Below are 22,240 nucleotides of genomic sequence, written 5' to 3' on the forward strand. Positions count from 1 at the left end.
GATGCAGAAGTAATGAGGCTACTGAATGCTAGAAAAGAGCACATGGCCAATTACATGTGCATTGAAGTCTAAGGGGTATCGTAGAGGAGAGAAACGCAGACTTGATATAAAGGATTATGCAGTTTCCACGTTCCTAGCCTATCTCGACTTACACAATAGATAAATGGTGGCAGAGAGCAGCGCATTTTCAAAATAAGAATGACCTCGGTCCTGAAGACGCTTCTATCTGCCAGCAACATTATGAAGTCTTATTTGCAGTGCAAACACACATTGCTGATACAAGCGCTGGTATTTCAGCCCACTGCATGCTCACCTTATCAGTGCGCATGCATGTTTGTGTGCTTAGTACGGATGAATACACACTCAAGATGGGCACATACCAGGGCTGGCTGATATATTAAATATTTGGTTTATTTATTTATTCATTTATTTCAGTATTGCTCAGTGTAGGTGTATGAGACACCACTAATATCATATTAATATACACTAATATCACACACACACACACACACACATATATATATAGGATCATGTGACACTGAAGACTGGAGTAACAATCCTGAAAATTCAGCTTTGCATCACAGAAATAAATGATCATTTAAAGTATAATAAATTGAAAACCAAATATTTTAAATTAAATTTAAATTGTAATAATATTACAATATTTAAAAAGATTCTGTATTTTTGATCAAATAAATGCAGGCTTGATGAGCAGAAGAAATAACTTTCAAAAACATTACAAATAGTAATGTGTCCAAACTTTTGTCCTGTTCTGTAAATATATATATATATATATATATATATATATATATATATATAGAGAGAGAGAGAGAGAGAGAGAGAGAGAGAGAGAGAGAGAGAGAGAGAGAGAGAGAGACAGAGAGAGAGAGAGAGAGAGAGAGAGAGAGAGAGAGAGAGAGAGAGAGAGAGAGAGAGAGAGAGAGAGAGAGAGAGAGAGAGAGAGAGAGAGTATTAAGAGAGAGAGAGAGAATTAAAGTAACACACACCCTGACCAAAACAAGGGAACATAAGTTGCTGTTTGGATTTAAATAGGCAAATGGTTAAGAATCTATGATTGGATCATTATTGCAGTGATTATTATATTTCTAGCATGCTATATGTTTGGCAACAGTTCTTCTGAGCCTAAATGAAGGAGTATGTAGCTTTTCATTTCTTAAACAACCATGTAGGAAGGCACATGGCCATATTCCAGGATGACAATGTCAAGATTCATCAGGCTCAAATTGTGAAAGAATGGCTGGAAGGGGGCATGAAGAATCATTTTCACACATGAATTGGCACCTAAGTATTTGGGATGTGCTAAAGTAGACTTTACCAGATTGCTTGACTCCTGGATTGCCAATACAAGATTTGGACCAAAACTGATGCACCTCTTGATGGAAATAAATGACGTTATCAGTTAGGGTTACAAGAACTGTTGGCAAAAATATAACCTCCTAGAAACATAATGATCACTGTGATAATTATTAAATCATTGACTCTTAAGCAACATCCAAACAGCATTTTTTTTTTTTTTTGTGCTCAGGCAGTGTATATTATTACAAATTTATTGTAATATGTGTCATTTGGCCATTCATTTTCCATGCCAGAGCTTAGTAACATAAATGACAGTTGAGTTGAGTTGAGTTTCAATGAATCGGTCCAAAACACTGATTTATTTGCATATACATCAACCAACCCCAGTGCATACTAAGTACCAGCGCATGCATGGAGATGCGTCTGCATGCATGTAATTTGTATTTTTCGGTCTCCGAGGAATGCAGCCTGCTTGCCAATAAATAACGGGCCTTGCGCTTCAGTGAGCAATTCGGCTGTTGAGTCAGAAACATTTCTGCAGAAACCTGTCTGATACTGCAGAGAAACAATTAGATTTAGCAGAAATTAGAATACATCAACTACCAAACAAATTTTTTTTTTTTTGTATCCATAACTTCTCAACCCCTGGGTGGGTCACTTTAAATACTCAGAGGATAAACAAGTCATGGAAAAACATTTGTTTCACCCGCCCTGTGTCTGTTCACTGTACGGCCAGTCAAAGCTGCACTTGAGGCCGAGTGTTTCGGTCATCTGAATACGATGGGTGTGTTTACAGCTGTACGACACAACACCCATACCGTGGGCCGCGAGAACACAAGGTCCCTATCTATAGGGGACTGAGTATGCGTGAGCTTGCGCTCTTCTAACAATCAAGGACTGGAAGCTGATGTTCCAAAACCCCTGCGCTTGTTGTTTTCACCAAAGCCACAGGGGTGAAGTCCCCAAATAGCTGCTGTCAACAGCTGATTCTTCAGTAACTAAGCATGGCTCTCCAGACCAGCTTCGGGTCGTTTAGCTGGGCGTGGAAGGTTGAGTCCCCTGCCAAACAAGGGTTGTCAGTAGCCTGGCATAGGGTTCACATGATAAACACATCGTGGTGGTCCAAACCACACAGCGGGATTCAGCTTGGCATGTTCACAGACAGCATTGCCTTGAAGACCTCCTGGGAAGATCCTACTTACGAGTTCAGAAATCATAATTACGACGTGATACGCATTCAAGTGATTTCAGTCCGATTAAAATAGATGCAATTTCACATTTCATTCTCTCTTTTTCCCTTCCTGACAAACACAGGATGCGTCTAGTTCTAATGCAACAAAATGAAGAGAATGTAAATGATGTAACTACCTGTGTATATTTTATCATTCTTGTGCTCCATGCACACTGAATGATAAAAAATGGCAAACCAAGTCAGCCCATAATCCAGCTACATGAGCCATATTTTTTAGCATTATTCAATACAAAAAAATGCATACTAGATGCCAATCAATTAAAAAATGTTAATCAAATTAATTACACAATATGGTTATTCACTGTAAAAAATTATTTAGAATTTTTTTTACCTGGTTGCCTTAAAATTTTGAGTTCATTGAAATTAAAATTTTGAGTTAATACAATGAACATTTTTTGAGATTCGACAACCTTTATTAAAATATCATTAAAAGATTTTGTAAGCATATTGGGTAATATGTGTGTGTTATTTCTGATGACGCAGTGAAACATGCCAAATAGTGCTATTTTCATGATTTATCAAATTTTGTATGTGGTTCAGATACAAAAATATTTTGAGTTTCTATTTATTAAACTAATTTCCTTTATTGCATCAACTCAAAAAATTTTATTTCAATAAACTCAAAATTTTAAGGCAACCAGGTTACTTACTTTTTAAGTTAAAGCAACAAAAACCACCACAAATTTTTTACAGTGTTATTAAGATAAATCAATTTAATATCCCGATGTTTACCAAGAGAAGCATAGAAATTAATATACATTCAAAAACATTATTGTGTCTGATGAGTATATCATTAAACAGACATTACAAAGCCATTATATAGAAATTACATCAAAATCAGTTTGTTGTATTTCCACACTGAATGTAAGAAAAAGTTAAAATCATTCAGTAATTTTATTCCATTATGACAAAATGTGTTTTTAACGCCATTAATTGCAGTAAATTAATATGCTAAATTGATAACCCTAGTAAAATGTAATGGTACACATTCACAAATACATCTTCTTTCATGAACAATTTGCCAGCATGATGATGAGTATTTAACTGATATGCCTCCAAACCCCCAAAACACAATCAAGGCTCAATAAAATATAATTTCCCACTGGAAATTACAACATTGTGGAAGATTCCATAGACGTTCATTTTGAAAATACGATAATTTGGATACACTTGACAGCAGGATTACTGTACTGCTGTCTCAAGTCTAAAATGGAACCATCTTAGTTTTTATATTCACTGTAACCAGTAACAAAAGAAAAGAAAAATGGGACAGATGTTTTGTTCTGTATTGTGACGTACATCTGAGTGAAGCAGATTATCGAAAAGACATGGTGCAAGGACTGTTGATTGGATGGAGGCAGGTCAGAATGCAAACTTTAGGTTGATTGTCCATTTTGATTGACAATTTTGAACTTTTTTTTGGTTGAAAAAATTAGAATAAGATCAATAATAGGGTGAATTTACACTTCTTTACACTTTAAAATATTCGTCCTTAATGTTTTCACATTGTCTGTCACATATTAGGAGATGTGAGGGATCACAATAACAATTTAATAGCAATCACAAAAGTGGGACTGCTCTTTCTGTTATATTCTCTCAGGAATTCCATGTGACTCAGTATTTGTATTAAAGCCTTGTACTATGCAAAAACGCCATCCTCTAACATTAATAATATACCTAATGTCACGTTACCTAATATAGATTGTATGGTAGATGAAGAGGCAACTAAAACAATCTCACGAAACGTTTGTAGAATCAGAATAACTGAAGGAATAAATTGAACCACATTCAACTCAGCGGTTCTTCATAAACAAGCACAGTGAAAAGTGTTGTTTTGCTGATATCAAGGCATGATATCAAAACGCTGCTCGTCCTCTGCTAGCTGATACATGGCTGTCCTGCTGTACTCTGCAGTGGCACCTGGTTGTTATCAAGGCAGGAGTCTTTCCTGAAGCAAGAGATGCCTGCTAATTTGCAACCAAACCAATTAATTACTCTGTCGGGATAAGAGACAGCATTTTCAACACCTAGTCATTAACCGCTACTCTGCAACAAATGAAAGACAGTCAAGATAGGAAGACAACTACTCATTATAAATCAGAAAGGCTATTAATAACCCAAATCTGGAAATAAATTTACAAGCATTACAGCATATACTTAATGCATATTCCTGCTGCTAGTATGGATGAATCATCTGCGCAATTCATTTCAATGAAATACATTATTGGTAACATTTTACAACAAGGTCACATTTGTTAACATTAGTTAATTAATAAATAACTAACATGAACTAACAATGATCAAAATTACTCATTTATTACTGTATTAGCTATCTTTGTTAATGTTAAAAATACAGCTTCTCATTGTTTGTTCAAGTCAGTTCACAGTGCAACTAAGGTTAACACATTAAACTTTTTTAATGCATTATTAAATGTTGAAATGAACATTACTAAAATATGTTGTAGTAGTATTGTTCATTCAGAGTTCTTGTTAAAGCTGCAGTCCGTGACTTTTTGCGCTCTAGCGGGTAATACACAGAACAGCACGTGTCTTGCAGAAGAACATTGCAGCCGGAGCTACTTCTATCTGTTTATGTCTATGGCGGATCACGCAGAGACTGTGCTCCTCCGCAGCGGTACCTACCAGTCTGGCCTGAAATAGACCCAATATAAACACTTATTATAAGTGTACCATAATGATTCAGGATAAGACAAAAACACGGTTTGGAAAATGGATTCATGTTGAACATTGTCATTGTATAATATTTGTAAATTTTGAACACAAAAAAAGTTACGGACAGCAGCTTTAACTAAAGTTGTTAATTAATTGTTAAGGGTTACCATATTATATTTAAATAAGGGTCATTTAAATTATTATCAAATAATTAAACCCAGGCTATCTAATGGATAATGTTAACCAATAATTAAATAGTCAACACAATCTCTTTTTTACATTTTGGCAAATTGGTGACTAATGGTGTGTTCACATCAGACACGAATGAAGCGGTCAGTGCGACGTGAGTGATTTACATGTAAAGTCAATGCAAAGACGCAAATAGAATGAGGAATGAGGTGGCGCGAATGACACGGCACGAATGACGCGAATTGAACGTTTGATGTGCGAGACGTTGAAAAATCTGACCTTTGGCGGATAGTCGCGCCGCATTAAACAATCAGGAGCCTGCTTGCTGCTGTCATGTGGTGAAGTGGCGGATGGGAAACCCAGAGTTTTAAATTAGGTTTAAATTAGAAACCTGTCACACCTGAGTTCTTCAGGCATGAATGTAGATTTGAAAGCTCAAATCTGTGGTTTATTTATTAAGAGAGCGCCTAATTGAGAATTTGATCTGGCATTGTCGGAGACGTGAGATTCAGGTGACCAGCGCTGCTCAGCGCTCATTAAGCCCAGCGAGAGCAGCCTTAACTCGGCTAGTCTTTCTGACGACTGCCGCTGCCTGGCAGAGGCCCCTCCCATGATGCAAATTCACGTATGTTGTGTAGCAAATGAAGCAAATTTCATGCACGAATGAAGTGAATGGATCCAAAATGTTTGTTTCATTCGCTTCATTCACCCCAAAATATGCATTAAATCTGCTTACTGCTGGTTGGGTTTAGGGGTGGGGTTATGGGGTTTAAAAAACATGTTTCCGTACATATCTCATCATATGAATTCATAAGAAATCACCATCTTGTAAAAGTAACTTTTTTACACAATCAGGTTGAAGTTTAGGCCTCAGGTCTGAAGCCATTCGGGTATGTATTGCCTAGCTTTACAATCAAATCATTTCCCGCCCTTTTTTCCCCTTATTGAATATACAGTTTTACTCTGAATTGTCACATTACAGAAGTAAATGGGCTGCAAAGCCAATCTAAAATTGACTTTAGGGGTAGAGGTCTTTTTTTGCAACAGCGTCTATGGTCTGCATCGTCTGTTCATTGTTCAAATGCAGAACCCCTTTTGACACCAACTTTCCACCCTCTGAATTATAACCACGAAAAGTCCCGCCGGCCCCTACGCAGAACCCCCTGAGGACACTTAGTACTCTGAGGAGCAAAAGAGAGACTTCAGGGAAGTGCGTGACAGGGAGGCTGCCGAGAGGGGGTACACATTTCCGCTCGTCTTCACTGACTACACCAGACAACCGGTTCTCTCTCAACAAATTTCAGCCTGCCTGTGCTGTCCCTTTTTGTGAAAAAGAAGAAAAACATAGACATAGACATAGACATGCACTTTGGCTGGCAGCAATACTCCGCTTTAAAGAAATAGTTTGCTCAATAATTCTGTCACATTCCACTCACCCTCACCCTGTTATTCTAAACCTGTATTACTGATCTCGTCTTTTCTATGCCATTACAAAGAATGGTTTCAAAATAGTCACATGATCCAGGTCTCGACTGACTCATTGTTCAGTCAATTAATAGCTCACTGGAGGGGAAGAACATCAATAAATAATGACTTCAATTTCATCAAACAACATCAGTTTTTTTTTTTTTTCAGAAGACTTCTCTTATATACATCTCTTATTATAGACATCTCTTATATATTTACAGTGCTTTTGCATTCTTTTTTAATCTTGAAAGCTCCGATAATTTTAACAGAGTGTCTATTTTCAACAAGTGCAAATAGCCTGCCTTGTTGGGAGATGCTGTTTAGTGTTTACACTAACTCTGCCCACCATTGTCTGATTGATCCAGTCAAAAAGAAACAAAAGAAACATGGCTAGTAACAGGATCAGTGGAGTAAGAGAGTAAGGCGAGTAATGTTAGCTTTTGACGAGACCGACCAGAGTTTCAAACCACATAAATCTAATAATTTTCACTAAACATGTAATTATTGCAAACTGTTTTATAATGTACTACAATACACTGAGGAGCAAATAAGGGCTGCACAATTCATCAAATTTAAAGCAAATTTACATTAATAAGCTCTGCGTGGTTGATTCACTTATGATGTGCATTGGAAAAACAAAACATTACATGTTTTTACTCCAAATGCACTTCATAACATCAGTCAAGTGTTTGAAAGAATAACTTCCAAATTGGGATCTGAAGTGGATTATCACAGAATGAGGCAGGCAGTATTTTATTTTTTAGTATTCTATACTTTAATTAATGCTATGTAGATTAGCATTGCATTATAAATATACTTTATTCATATGTAAATACCCAAGATGTCTTGAAGAACACAGATAACCCATATATTGTCGCCATCGTGTGTTTATTATCTTCTTATTTAATAAGTCAAAGCGTTTCTTCTTTTTATTTAGCTACAACAATAGCTGGATTCCCTTGTCTATAGAGATTTCCTGGAATGACATAAGTTTTATTACTTCTGTGAGGTATATTTGGACAGTAAAAAGAAAAGAAAGAAAAAAGCATGCAGATTCCAAATGCAGGTGCTTTCGGAATCTGTATGCTTTTTTCTTTCTTTAAATGTAAAATTCTTACATATAAAATTCTTTAAATGCTAGTGTTGAAAATGAAAAGGCCAGTATTCATCTCAAACAAATTATCATATGCCATGTTTCTATATACCTTTTGATTTTGATTTTGGTAATAATGAGGAAAAATGAAACTAGACATTAAAATGAGTGGAACTGCTCTTATATCGCTGTAACTTGGAGAACCTTCTTAGTTTACTTCTATCACAAACTGCATTATGTTTCCCCGTCACTGCATAACCTTTATTTAGATGGGTCACTTAGCGTTTTTGGCAAAGGAATGCCTTAGACAAAAAGAACTCCGTCTGACAGTGATTAAGGCCAATGTGGAGCTGCTTTGTTAGCAGGCAGTTTCCAGGGTTTGTGAGGATGACGTTAATAAGGGCAGGCGTGCTTCATTCTCCAGGTGTTCTCTGCAAACAGATTGTGTATAATCACGCTCAATTCTACCATGTCTGAAGCCATTTAAATGATAAAGACCACTGCTTTTCTCCTAGTCAGGAAGATTATGATTTGAGCCTGGTGCTATATGAACAGTAATGTGGGGCAGTCAGTTGTGGATATAAACTGTCAAGCTCAGGGCTCCAATTCCAGATGGGTGGACAAGGTGAAGCTTCAGTAAATATACTGCCGCATAAATGGTCAGTGCGAGTATGTCAAAAATTTCAACCATGCATGTTGTCAAGGAGAGGGATGTCAGCTACACACAAAAAATAACAGCCCAACAGGAGAGCAGCACGAGTACAGCAAGGTAAATGTCATTTCTGATGTTTGTATATTAAAAAAAAAAACGAGTAAATATGTATATATGTGTTGTTTTAGCACATTAAGGCTGTAATTTTACATTTCCATTTAGTTATGGAGAAATTTGACTAACAAAATTCAACACATTACATAGCATGTGAAAGACGTATAAAGATCCGTTTAAAACTGCTTTTGAACAAACTATAGTTTCTGTATATTTGTACAAAAATACAACTGTAAATTATTTTGCACTTATGGTCTAAAATAATTTACTGTGCATTTGAAAAAAGCTATTCTGCTCAACCATTTAAAACAGCAGATTACAAAAACATGGTGTTGATGCTAATATAGTTTACTCATTAAAGGCCCCGATATACTTAAGCGAAATAGAAGAACGAACTCGTGATGTCATTTCGAACACAATCAGGCCAAAGCAAACTTTGTTTGTTTTGGGAGTTCAAAACAGCTTACTTTCTGTAAAAGTTTGCTACAGCTGGTAAACACTTTTGTAGAACCATTGGTCCATGACAATTACGTAATAGGTGGGTGTGTGCGGAGGCTCCGCCTTCTTTCACATGGAAATCTTTTCAGCATCATTTCACCCGTTCAGTCCGTTAAGGACAGACATCCATGAATCAAAACATGGACACACTGGAGAGCTGCTTTACAGTAAAAAAATTAAGTTGTACTTCTGATAAAACGAGACACTGACACTGTTTTTCAGGTTTAATATAGTAAAGCTGCTTGATTTTAAGCAATCTATTGCATAAAGTGCTATACTGCTATATACGTGACTATACAGGAGTGCCGAATTGCAGAGCTCGTTCAAAAATACCCACTTTGGTATGATCAGATGCTTTTCTTATGCTTCTTGAAAAAAAATGCTCGCTGTTTTCTCTTTTTTTAAATTTTGTTATGAAGAGAAAAGCATGTAGAACATATTTACATATTCATATAAATTTCACTCTCATCAGTGTGGGTGGCATCAGATGTTCACTAACAGTATATCGCTGGTCACGTATTTCAAACCTCTTTTTACCCCTAAGTGAAGAATGAAGAAAAGAACTTTGATGTGAGAACATCTGGCCTTTACTTCACCCTCGTGTCTGCATCACATGCTTTCTTCTGCAGAACACAAAATAAAGCATTTTTAAGAACAACTGGCGCAAGGGTGGGACGACCTGTCAATCAAATGAGATCACAGCAATAGCTAACCACATCGATCCAATCAATTCCCTATAGACAAAATCAAGTCTCGCCCTACATTTGTCTCTTGTTTGAGAAGCCGGTTCATTTGGGTTTACATCACAAATGGGGCGAAAAGACTATCGCAACTTCTGTTTCATGTAAACTTTATGTAAAGTTGTAAAATGTCCATTTACCACTATACTTTTAACTTAGGAGATGACATAGGTAATAATAACCGTTTACACATACAGGTCCTTCTCAAAAAATTAGCATATGTCATAAAAGTTCATTATTTTTTCATAATGTAATGATAAAAATTTTTCTTTCATATATTTTAGATTCATTGCACACAAACTGAAATATTACAGGTATTTATTGTTTTAATACTGATGATTTTGGCATACAGCTCATGAAAACCCAATTTTTTTTGTTGAAAATTTTGAAAAAAAAATCTAAAAAATTAGCATATTTCATCCGACCAATAAAAGCAAAGTGTTTTTAATTTAAAAAAAAAGTCAACCTTCAAATAATTATGTTCAGTTATGCACTCAATACTTGGTCAGGAATCCTTTTGCAGAAATGACTGCTTCAATGCGGCGTGGCATGGAGGCAATCAGCCTGTGGCACTGCTGAGGTGTTATGGAGGACCAGGATGCTTCGATAGCGGCCTTAAGCTCATCCAGAGTGTTGGGTCTTGCGTCTCTCAACTTTCTCTTCACAATATCCCACAGATTCTCTATGGGGTTCAGGTCAGGAGAGTTGGCAGGCCAATTGAGCACAGTAATACCATGGTCAGTAAACCATTTACCGGTTTTGGCACTGTGAGCAGGTGCCAGGTCATGCTGAAAAACGAAATCTTCATCTCCAGATGGAAGCATGAAGTGCTCCAAAATCTCCTGATAGCTAGCTGCATTGACCCTGCCCTTGATAAAACACAGTGGACCAACACCAGCAGCTGACATGGCACCCCAGACCATCACTGACTGTGGGTACTTGACACTGGACTTCAGGCATTTTGGCATTTCCTTCTCCCCAGTCTTTCTCCAGACTCTGGCACCTTGATTTCCGAATAACATATAAAATTTGCTTTCATCCGAAAAAAGTACTTTGGACTACTGAGCAACAGTCCAGTGCTGCTTCTCTGTAGCCCAAAGTGGCTTGACCTGAATGCAGCCCCTTAGCCCATTTCCTGCCCACGCCTGTGCACGGTGGCTCTGGATGTTTCTACTCCAGACTCAGTCCACTGCTTCCGCAGGTCCCCCAAGGTCTGGAATCGGTCCTTCTCCATAATCTTCCTCAGGGTCCGGTCACCTCTTCTCGTTGTGCAGCGTTTTTTCCACACTTATTCCTTCCCACAGACTTCCCACTGAGGTGCCTTGATACAGCACTCTGGGAACAGCCTATTCGTTCAGAAATTTCTTTCTGTGTCTTACCCTCTCGCTTGAGGGTGTCAATGATGGCCTTCTGGACAGCAGTCAGGTCGGCAGTCTTACCCATGATTGCGGTTTTGAGTAATGAACCAGGCTGGGAGTTTTTAAAAGCCTCAGGAATCTTTTGCAGGTGTTTAGAGTTAATTAGTTGATTCAGATGATTAGGTTAATAGCTCGTTTAGAGAACCTTTTCATGAAATTCAAATTTTTTGAGATAGGAATTTGGGGTTTTCATGAGCTGTATGACAAAATCATCAGTATTAAAACAATAAAAGACCTGAAATATTTCAGTTGGTGTGCAATGAGTCTAAAATATATGAAAGTTTAATTTTTATCATTACATTATGGACAATAATGAACTTTTATCACATATGCTAATTTTTTGAGAAGGACTTGTATATCCAACATCAGCAAGTACCAGTAAATAAATCAAAATAAAAACTTATCGTCTGATTCTCAGAAGACTGAAGTTCAATGTATAATTGCTGGCTCCATCCACTGCCTGACTTAATAAAAATAGAACAATCTGTGATTTACAAGGCACATTTTTCTGACACTGATAAAATCTTATATAATCATCAGGCAACATATGAACGTCAACAAACAAATAAAGCCCTTCTAAAAGTAAAACGCGATAAGCAAAAGTAATCAAAGTGTTTTATATATTTGAAACATTGGCAGTTGTATTTTCGAATGTCTCTTGAAAAATGTTATGATATTGAGTGTAACAATTCACTTGCAGATGTAAAACACTAGGATTGCACCTGAACCCTTCAAAATTGATGCAGAGACCAGTATGAGCTGTGTGTAAAGGTCTTTTCTTTCTTGAGATAAAGCCTAAAGTAACTCTAAAGTCACAGGGCTGCCAAGCACACCCGGCTTCACACAGGGACCCCTGACTGCTTTCTCTGAATAGAGAAGCGGCACATCATACATCACTTCCCAGGGAAAGCTCACCTGGAGGGTCCTGACACTAAACCCCCTGGGTGTTCCATGTGATGTGCTTGGTAAGCCCATCTCCAGAGAAGCCCGCGGGGCATTTCAGGACCATCATCTCGAATATATGTGTTCACAAACAGCCTGTCAAAGTAATCTCATGCTTTGGAATGCACAGGAATTTATGGACTTCAACGTGAACCTTACGGTCAATTCGAACAGAAAATTGCTTCTGCTGTTTTCCCCTCCACCCTGTGGATTGATGCATAATTTAAAGGAACAGTTTGCCTAAAATGAAAAATTGTCTTATTATTTACCTTTGTGTCATACCAAACCTGAATATATTTAATTCTTCCATTAAACAAAACTTGGAACATTTAAATCTAAATGTGTTCAGCTTACTAAAACTATGAATTAAAGGGTTAGTTCACGCAGAAATAAAAATGATGTCATTAATGACTCTCCAGTGTTTGTTTTCAATCTGCAAACAAAGATTTGAACGGTCATGAATCAGCGTATTGATTCAGAATTCGGATCGCCAATGTCACGTGATTTCAGCAGGTTGGCAGTTTGACACACGATCCGAAACATGAATCAATATGCTGATTCATAACCGTTCGAATCTTTGTTTGCGGATTGAAAACAAACACAGAAGACAAGACGATGCTGAATAATGTCGTAGTTTTTGTTATTTTTGGACCAAAATGTATTTTCGATGCTTCAAGAGATTCTAATTAACTAACTAATGCAACATGTGGACTACTTTGATTATATATATTTTTTTTTTTTTACCTTTTTGGACATGGACAGTATAGTGTGCATACACTTTCATTGGAGGAAAAGAAAAGCTCTCGGACTAAATCTAAAATATCTTAAACTGTGTTCCGAAGATGAACAGAGGTCTTACAGGTGAGGATCGACATTAGGGTGAGTCATTAATGACATAATTTTCACTTTTGGGTGAACTAAACCTTTAAGTCATATGAGCTATTTTGCTTTTGTGTCCTTTTTGAGGCTTGACAGTAGCCTAGCTCCGCCCTCCTTCGTAGTTCCACTCAATTTTCATTTTCCTTCAGTAATTCGTCTGGGACTGCGGTATATTCTCTGGTTTTCTCTGGTCAAATTTTAACCGGTCCAATCAGCGAAAAGAGGGAGTTGCTGAGAACGATAAAGTTAATTTTGTGTGCTAGTTTAAGTTCTAGTTCAGTAATGGCAGTGGAGAAACAATGCGAGCGAAGCCGTTCATTCCGTTGTGGCACCGCTGCCGAATATCCAGAAGTTAAAGCCGGAGCAAGAACAATCTTTGCAGCCATGATGTTATGGCCCTCTTCGGCTCCTCCCCACAGGGTTTGGGAAAAGTTTGATTTTCCAGCTCGCTCCGTTAGTGGTGAAGGGGTTGGCTAAGCCCTATTCGGACGGTAATTGTTTCTCGTGGGGTAGTAAGGTACTGTCATCATTTACAGGGGCTAGTCAGTGATGTTATTGCTGTCCAAATCCAGAATGTCAGTGTTTCTCTCCCACCACCCGCATAAAAACGCCCGGCCCAATTACCTACTGTTTTTTTTACAAACTCCAAGTTTGTATGGTAATTTAATTGCTGTCCGAATCCACATCTCTGAGTTTTCAAGAATATATCACTTCAAAATTCACTGTTTATATTCTTTTTGACACCTACAGAGCACCGTACTGTTACGCCTCACTGTAATTTGGATGCAGACTTTTATTGCTGGCAGGTATTTACAAGAGCAATATTTTGTTCAACAGAATTGTCATCGTTTGGGTAAACCTTTCGTTGAAAGTCCAGTACAAATTTGTGATGTCCCATAACACACAGGACTTTATTACTTATTCATGGTGACTCATGGCAGGCACGGTCTATGGCAGCTGTACTTTCTAATTCACTGTTAATTCCCTCTGAGGTCTCAGTTTGTTAGGAGGTGAGGGTGGAGGTTAGCGGGACGTGGCCTTGCTGCGCTCTCTCATCTGACTCATTTATCTGACAGCCGTAGCTGTGGCACTCAGTGCTGCAGTGTTTTCTTGGCTGAATTACAGCAGATGTCACCTCGGCAGTTACATGTCAAACGGTCGAGACGCCTTCAATTCTCATTGCCAGCCATGCTGAAACCTGACCCGTGACATTGCAATGCATGTCCTCTGACCAAGTAGGCATTCCAACTTGGACTATAGGCCTAACAAGCGACAGGACTCTACAGAGGAAAAAGTATACCGACACAGATTGTGAGAAATCTGTCCAATAATCAGTCTTGATAATTGTAGTTCCAGTGATTTTCTTCCAATGAATTCTGGTAAACACATTATGGTAATTGCTTCATTAGTGTACATGGTCTGCAAAGATTCAGTTAAGATTTATGGCTTTGATTCATTCTTCAACAGCAGAAACACGAAATATAAGGATACTCTACCCAAACATAAAAATTCTCTCATCAATTAATCACCCTCATGCTGTCCCAGATGCAAATGACTTTCTTTCTTCTGTGGCACACAAACAGTGATTTTTATAATCTAGCTCTGTAAGTCCTTGTAAGAACCCTAAAAGTTTATGTTTGAATAACTATGTAAAACAACCACAACAGTAACCCCAGTTGATGTAACCCCAATGTCTTCTGAGGAGAATCATGTGAGAAGCGCAACAAACATTTTGTGAAACTCGCTCGGGAAGGATGGTCCCTTTTCGTGCAAGTTTTTTTGATCAGATATGAAACCCACATTTAAAAGTTGTACAGAAATAATGATTTATAGTTTATGAGGTTTAAAATGTTAGTATTTTTCTCACACATTCCTATCAATTCACTTCAGAAGACATTGATTCATCTACTTTGAGGGACCCATTCAATTGTACTATGTGGACACAGAGATTAATTTTAATTTAATTTTAATTTAGTTTTTGTTCATCTAACGTAAAGTCAAATCGCTTACATATGGCATGAAAGTGCGCAAATGATTTTTAGGTACATGATTCAAATTTGATTTTTTTGAGTGGAATATCCCTCTAAGTGTTTAAAAATGGTGGCAGGGCGATAAATCGGCAGATATTTGACATTGACAGCACTGTGAAGTAGTTTCTGTAAACAACATATCTTAAACCATTTTTTTGTGTTTTTTTGCTTCAGTTAACACATTGTCAATTTATTTTATCTCAGACACAAAATAAACAGCATGTGAAAGTTTCTATGACTGTTCAAAGCTAATTTATAATGATATAGCCTGCACTTGAGTGGGGCTTCATAACACAGGATTTAAAAATACATTTTCAAAACTAAAAAAATAGCCTATGGAATATACTAAATCAAGAATGAAAGAATGAAAAGAATGAAAATCTCTACAGTGAAGAACCTGCGCCAATACATGCTTGACAGCACAATTAACTGAATAAAGGTGAGGTGAGAATATGCATCCCGAAAAGCAACCTCATGACTGAAAAAGTATAAGCGCACCCTCGACGGTCCGATGTCAAATATACTGGCTCAAGTTAAGTTGCATAGCAGACATTCCTATGAAAAACCAACAAGCCTCGGCGGAAAGAGCGAGGCTGGCACCACGTCCAAAAACAGCACGGAATCCGTTAGCCATACCCCAAAGAAAGGGAAAACCGACATGCTGCAAACACATTAACCAGCTCGCCCCTCTTTCACTCTACTGCAAACGACAGTTATGAAGGCAGAGGAAATGTGTTATTGTGTAGACAGGACCGACGCTTACATTCTGATTCATGCTGTTATGCCCTCTCCATAATGGCTTTACCATCACATCACGATATCTAATGAGCCCTGATAATGGTTCATTTCTACTCTAATTAGCTATAATAATGATTCATAATGTTCAGGAGCTAGTTTTTTCCCTTTTTTTTCTCTCGAAAGTGATAGCCTGTTCTGTGAACAAGGTTATCCCCTAACATCGTAATAAACAGAGCACATTGTATCGCTGATTTACTATAGCAACACTTTACACATTTTCTTTTCCTTTCCATAGACAGATATTGTGGCAAGCCATTTTAACATCCATTCTTTAAATCCGGTACTAGTAACCTAGAATATATTTATTAGGAGTAAATACTAAAAATAGGAGACTTTTTTGTTTCTTTAGTATTAAATATAGCAAATTAACAAAATCATTGTTACTGGACCCCCTCCCCCCATTTAATTATATATGGACCTGTGGTTCAGATATGGACCATTTACTTATAACTATTGGTTTTATGCAGTCTAGGCTATTCCAATGTTACGGTTTATAAACAAATACATTTTTTTAGTAGGCCTATCTATATTGCATGATAGGCTAGAACTTTAATTCTAACTCAACGGTGTATTCCATGTTACCATCATTTTAAACCCTTTCTAGTAAGAATTGTAAATAGTGAGATATTTGTTAAAATGTACTTATAACTAATGGGATTGATACTACTACTACTACTACTACTACTACTACTACTACTACTGATACTAACACACAAACAAACAAGTATTAGTACCAATGGGAATAGAAGCGAATAGATCTGAACCACAGATCCTCAGATAATCCTTGCAATTTTAGCAGTAACAATGGCCGTTGCTTGTTGGGATGTAACCAACTAGTATGAAATAATAAATTAGGTCTACAAACGAACAGTAACGTGCAATGATAGGCATATTAGTTTCATTACAGTGTTAAAAGAGCTTGCCAGAAAACATCCGCTTTGGTTTAGTTTCGCTAATATATAGCCTACGGAGGCAGAAGTGATTTATTTAATTCCTTTCACCATCATAGGCTCGATTAAAACAATTAACATATGGCAACTTTTCAGAGAGTGAATGAAATGTGTATACAGACCTTCACAAACTCCAACCTCGTATTGCGTAATGGAGCCCCGTTTTAACGGGGGTCTGATCACGCACCGGAGTCCGCGGTCGCAGGTCCCGTACAGACCGTAAACGCCGCCGCAGCTCTCGTTCTTCTGCTTGGCACAAACCGAGCAGCAGTCGCAGATCCCCAACACCACCGAACCCGTGCAGTGCTTGGGCTCCTCGCATTTGGATTTATCACAGGGCAAACAAATGAGCGCCCGACTGTTTTTTGAGATCAGCACCACAAGTTGGAACATCAACATGCATTTCACAAGAAGATACATCCTGGAGGAGGCCATGAAGGAAAAGTGAAAAAAAATAATAATATATATATATATCCAACCCAACCCCTGTCCCCCAAACTACACGATGAGGAACAGATCCTTTAGCCAAACCAACAAATAACAGAAGAAAACGTCGACTCTGGACGAGCGCGAGAAATGTTCCGTTCAGAAAGACGCGTTTTCTTGTCGAACAGAATAATACGGCGTTCCTGGCGTTAAACTTTTGTTGACGAAAGCCACCAAAAAGGCATCCCCCTTCAGATGAACGACACCAGAAAAACTATCCCACGCTGTACAACCAGTGCATGGCTTATGCGTCACGATTTCTGCACTGTTCCGTCCAGTTTGTTTTTGCGGAGGAAAACTTTCCTCACGCGCCTCTTCCTTGGAGTCTTTCGTAGAGGCTTACACGCCTGTCCTGCACCTATAAAGCCAAAGCGTGATGTCTATCTGTAGTTCCCTGTCGAAGGAAACGGTCCTGTTGTTTTATTTTTTGTTGCCAGCAGAAATTCATTCAGCTGTGTGAATAAATGTTTCCAGCTATCGAGTCCGTCTCATGTCTACCGCTTGCGCTCGCTGCTGAGCATTCAGCTCAGTCCCTCACCGTGACCTCATAACGGAACCACTCCCATCTCGCATTACTTTGCTCCATTGGAGAGTTCGTTCGTTCCAGATATGAGACACAGGAAATGCTGGTAACACGACACGCTCAAGCACAGGAGTCTGTGATATAGTTCCCGCCGGTGAAGGTGCATGTGTGGAATGTGGGGCCCGCATAACTTTGAAAGAATCTCGAGTTTGTGTGGCCGCACACCTTTGGTACGATTTTTTAGAAGGAATTGTTATGTCTTGTTTTGGCTATTGTTTCCTAACATGCAAACAACGCGTTCTTTATAGTAGCATAGGAGTATCCTACTACACACGATATCAGAGAGACAGCAGATAATGTTAAAACAAATGTTTATCGCGAAGTTAACATATAAACATAAATAGGTTTTGTCAGACAATATCTTTTTTTTAGGCTTCAAAAATCTTTATTGTGATTCTTGGGCAAACCCATTGCAACAATTTCTCTTAGCTACTGTATATTGTACCCCTTATGTGAACTTGCTGATCATTGTCTTTGAAAAATGGACATCTAAATATAAAGAAAACAGCAGAAACAAGCATTTGTTTGTCATTTTAATACATTTATAGGACGTAAACATTTAGTCAGTGTGAAAACAAAACAGCCATATGTTCCTGGTCACACTGTGAATGATTCATTAGTGCACATTCCTATAAGAAGAAGAAAAATCTTATCTTTGTCTTTATAATCTTTTCTTCAAAATATAACAACTTGCTCTTCCTCTTAAACAACTTTCCTTTTTTTGTTGATCTTATACCAAATACTTGAATTTTTCAACCCCCTCACCCCCAACCACCTGTGAGAACCTTTCACAATTCAGTCAAGCCCCCTTCTACATTTATTTTAGTTATCAGACTTGAAATTAATCAAACCTTAATAAATAAATTATGACTTAATCATTTACATAATCATTTACAAAAATAAACGGAACCTTAAAGAATGCTAGAGGTTAAATGGCTTACAGAAAGAGAAAAAAAAATGGTTGGTGACTTGATTTCATCCATGGAGATTTTACATTATGTTTTATTAACCAAGTTTTTGAGGTAGGCCTATATATACAGCAGGCTTGCTTCTGTTGAAAGGTTTCCAGCATTTTTCCACCACCCCATCTCCTTACTTCTAAAAATTCCTATCTCAACCTGGGATTAGGGAATACTCTGGGTTCGGGCCAAATTCCAAGCTTGTGCCAAATACACATACACTTTAGGGGAGACCCGGGATAGTTGTAACAGTTTTTGTTTGAACATCAGTAACTTAGTGGTTGTTTATGCTAGATGCCTCAATTTTTGATACACAGTAGCCACATTTGTCTGTCACATAAATAACTCAATTGGACATGCACTGCACAATCACAGTTTATGTGAGTTAATGTCAAATACAGTTCCGTTGTTGCCACTTACCCCTTACCCCACTACTGGGGTGAGTTGTAACACTAGCTGGGGATCGATGTAACATTGAGAGGTTATTTGCTTAAATAACACCCACCCATCCAATTTTTGCATAAACGTCATTAAAAAAAAACAAAGGTAAAAAAAAAAAAACATTTATAATAATGTGAACTATTAAAACTGATAAAAAAGAAAAAAAAATATTATATTGCATTTTTTTAATAACTTTACAGTGCAAAATGAATGCTGCGTATTTGTGTGAGTGTGTGTGTATGTATTGCTGTCACACAAGGGTTCAGTCACAAGCTATGTTTCCATGATCTACCTATTTTTATGTAAATTTACAATTCAGTGCAAGTTCAATTGAGGCAGATCATTTTTATCTAAGAAGACATGATGGAAACACTTTTACTGATTAAATTTCCCTCAATGCACAAAAAAAAAAAAATTATAATAATAATTAACATGACTTTGCCACAACAGAGGGTGTGTTTGATAACTGGACCCATTGGAATCATCGTAGGGGTTGGTTGTAAGATTTTTAATAAACTGTTACAACTATCCCCGGCCCTAACAGCTATAACTTTGCTAACTGTTTTGGGTTTGAAGTTGGCATAAATACAAAGCATAAAATTAAACTAGAGAAATACCTACTTCATATCATGTAAGTTAAATAAATGTACCTACTATTAAGTGATTGCTAGGCAAAAATTAATTTTTTTAATACACTTTTATTTTATTTTATCTTTCTTACCTGAAAATCACTTTTTTGGTCATAAAATCTACAAATTTGCTCAGTCACATGCAATTTCTCCTGTAAGCTCAAAAAGAAGATGGGACTGTATGATATTAATGATGTTACCACAGCTCTTTTCTGACCTGTCAAACTTACAGTGTTACAACTGACTCCATGTTACAACCCTCCTCGGTCACCCCAACTCTATTTATTAATATGTAAGTGTGAACTCGTGAATGGCTCATTGTTATTTTCTGATTGCTGTGATCTTCTTTGAGTGACAGGTTGCTGGAGGGGATGGATTATCGCCCAGACCTTGAGTTGATGCAGATAAAATCTTTTTTTTTTTTTTTTATGAGGGGAAATGGCTGTTAATGTTTTTGCTCATTATAATATATATATATATATTACAATGAGGTGCACAGATAAACCATTTATAATAAACAGAAATTTTCCATAAAAAGGCATGATTTAATTTCACGGTGACTTTAAATGACAATTGCGCAACTGAGCAGTCTTGCAGCATGCTTTATCTTACATTGAATGCTCCCTACTGAAGCTTTTCTCTACAGATATCAGTGCTATCAGATGTCATAATCCTGTAGATGATGAGTGATACATGTGGTAAGAGCCAAGACCAGGGCCTCTCTTCTTGCCTTGAGAAACCATTTGTACAGCAATCTCTGAAGAAATCAGATATCTTTGAATTATATTTGCTGTTCTTTCATCTCCGCTCTTTTTACTGCAATGGTGTCTATGGCTTTGGGCTCTAGCCAATTAGCAATAGCCTTTATACAAGCAATGCATATCATTGCCACTCATAAGATCAGAGGCTTGTGTTGGCATATACTGTAGATATAGGTTTAGGCTGTTTAGTTGCTGCTAAATGGATATGATAGCAGACACATTGCTTCTGTTAATTCTGTTCTCTATGCAGGACATGTCGATCCCAAGAGGGGCTCAAGCATAAGACATGGAAGCCTTTTTGATGCTGGATGCTGTTTTTATCGATCAATAAACCACAGTCTTGGCTACCATCAAATTCTATTTATTTTCTTTCTTTCTTTTTTTCACATCCAATTTGATGTTGTCTGAAGGATTTACATTTTTTTTGTCTATACTGAAAGCTGTCAGATATTTCAGAGAGTATTTTAATACAGTGAAAACATAGGAGGGTTTTTTGGGGGGGATTTGTACCGCTCAAAGAAAAGAAAAAAACACAGTTTGTTTTCATGTGGGCCTACACTTTGACGCTATTTCCCAAAGGTAGTAAAAGGGGTATAAGTTCTTGGAGCCAATGGACATATGACTTTTAGAGTGTCTATAATGCGAGAATCCTATAAAACATTCCCTTTAAACCAGTCCACTTAAACTGAACAAATAGATTTTTTTATAGAGCTTCAAAATAATTCCTTTTTATAGCTACTATGGTATTGTTATCACTAAAGGTTGTATTACGTTGTGTCAAAGAAACAAATGTAGGCTCCTTAGGGTGTTGGGTATTTTATTACACTGCAAAAAATGCTCTTCTTGCGTAGCAATTTTGCCTTGTTTCTCTAAATATCTAAAAATTCCCAAATCAAGATGCATTGACTATATAAGTAAAATGACATAAGACAAAAATGACTTAAAACAAGCAAATGACAAAAATGGCCTGAGAAAAATAATCTTATTTCTGATTAAAATCTTGTTTCTTGTTTCCGTCCCAAACAGAAATAAGATTATTTTTTTCTCACCCCATTGGCAGATATTTTTGCTTGTTTTAAGAAAACAAGCAAAAATATCTTATGTCATTTTACTTATCTATTGAATGCATCTTGATTTAATATTTTTTAGATATTTGGACTGGACACAAGAAAAAAGACAGAACATTTTTTGCTGTGTATTCTATTTTATTTTATTTTATTTCATTTCATTTCATTTCATTTCATTTCATTATTTCATTTCATTTCATTTCATTTCATTTCATTTTATTTTATTTTATTTTATTTTATTTTATTTTATTTTTATTTATTTTTTTATTTATTTTTTTATTTAAAAAAAATAATAATAATTT

General features: G+C 37.0%; 1 protein-coding gene across 1 annotated transcript in view; it reads right to left on the reverse strand.

Moving 5' to 3' along the window:
- Nucleotides 1-18,011, reverse strand: part of crim1 (cysteine rich transmembrane BMP regulator 1 (chordin-like)) — a 153,902-nt gene extending 135,891 nt beyond the window's left edge. The window contains exon 1 of the mRNA XM_067455424.1: nucleotides 17,135-18,011. Coding sequence (XP_067311525.1) covers nucleotides 17,135-17,447 — 313 coding nt within the window. The 5' untranslated portion in view covers nucleotides 17,448-18,011. The remainder of the gene's footprint in view (nucleotides 1-17,134) is intronic.
- Between the last annotated feature and the right edge of the window lie 4,229 nt (nucleotides 18,012-22,240).

This window comes from Pseudorasbora parva, chromosome 10 (assembly GCF_024679245.1).
Source record: "Pseudorasbora parva isolate DD20220531a chromosome 10, ASM2467924v1, whole genome shotgun sequence".
NCBI lineage: Eukaryota > Metazoa > Chordata > Actinopteri > Cypriniformes > Gobionidae > Pseudorasbora > Pseudorasbora parva.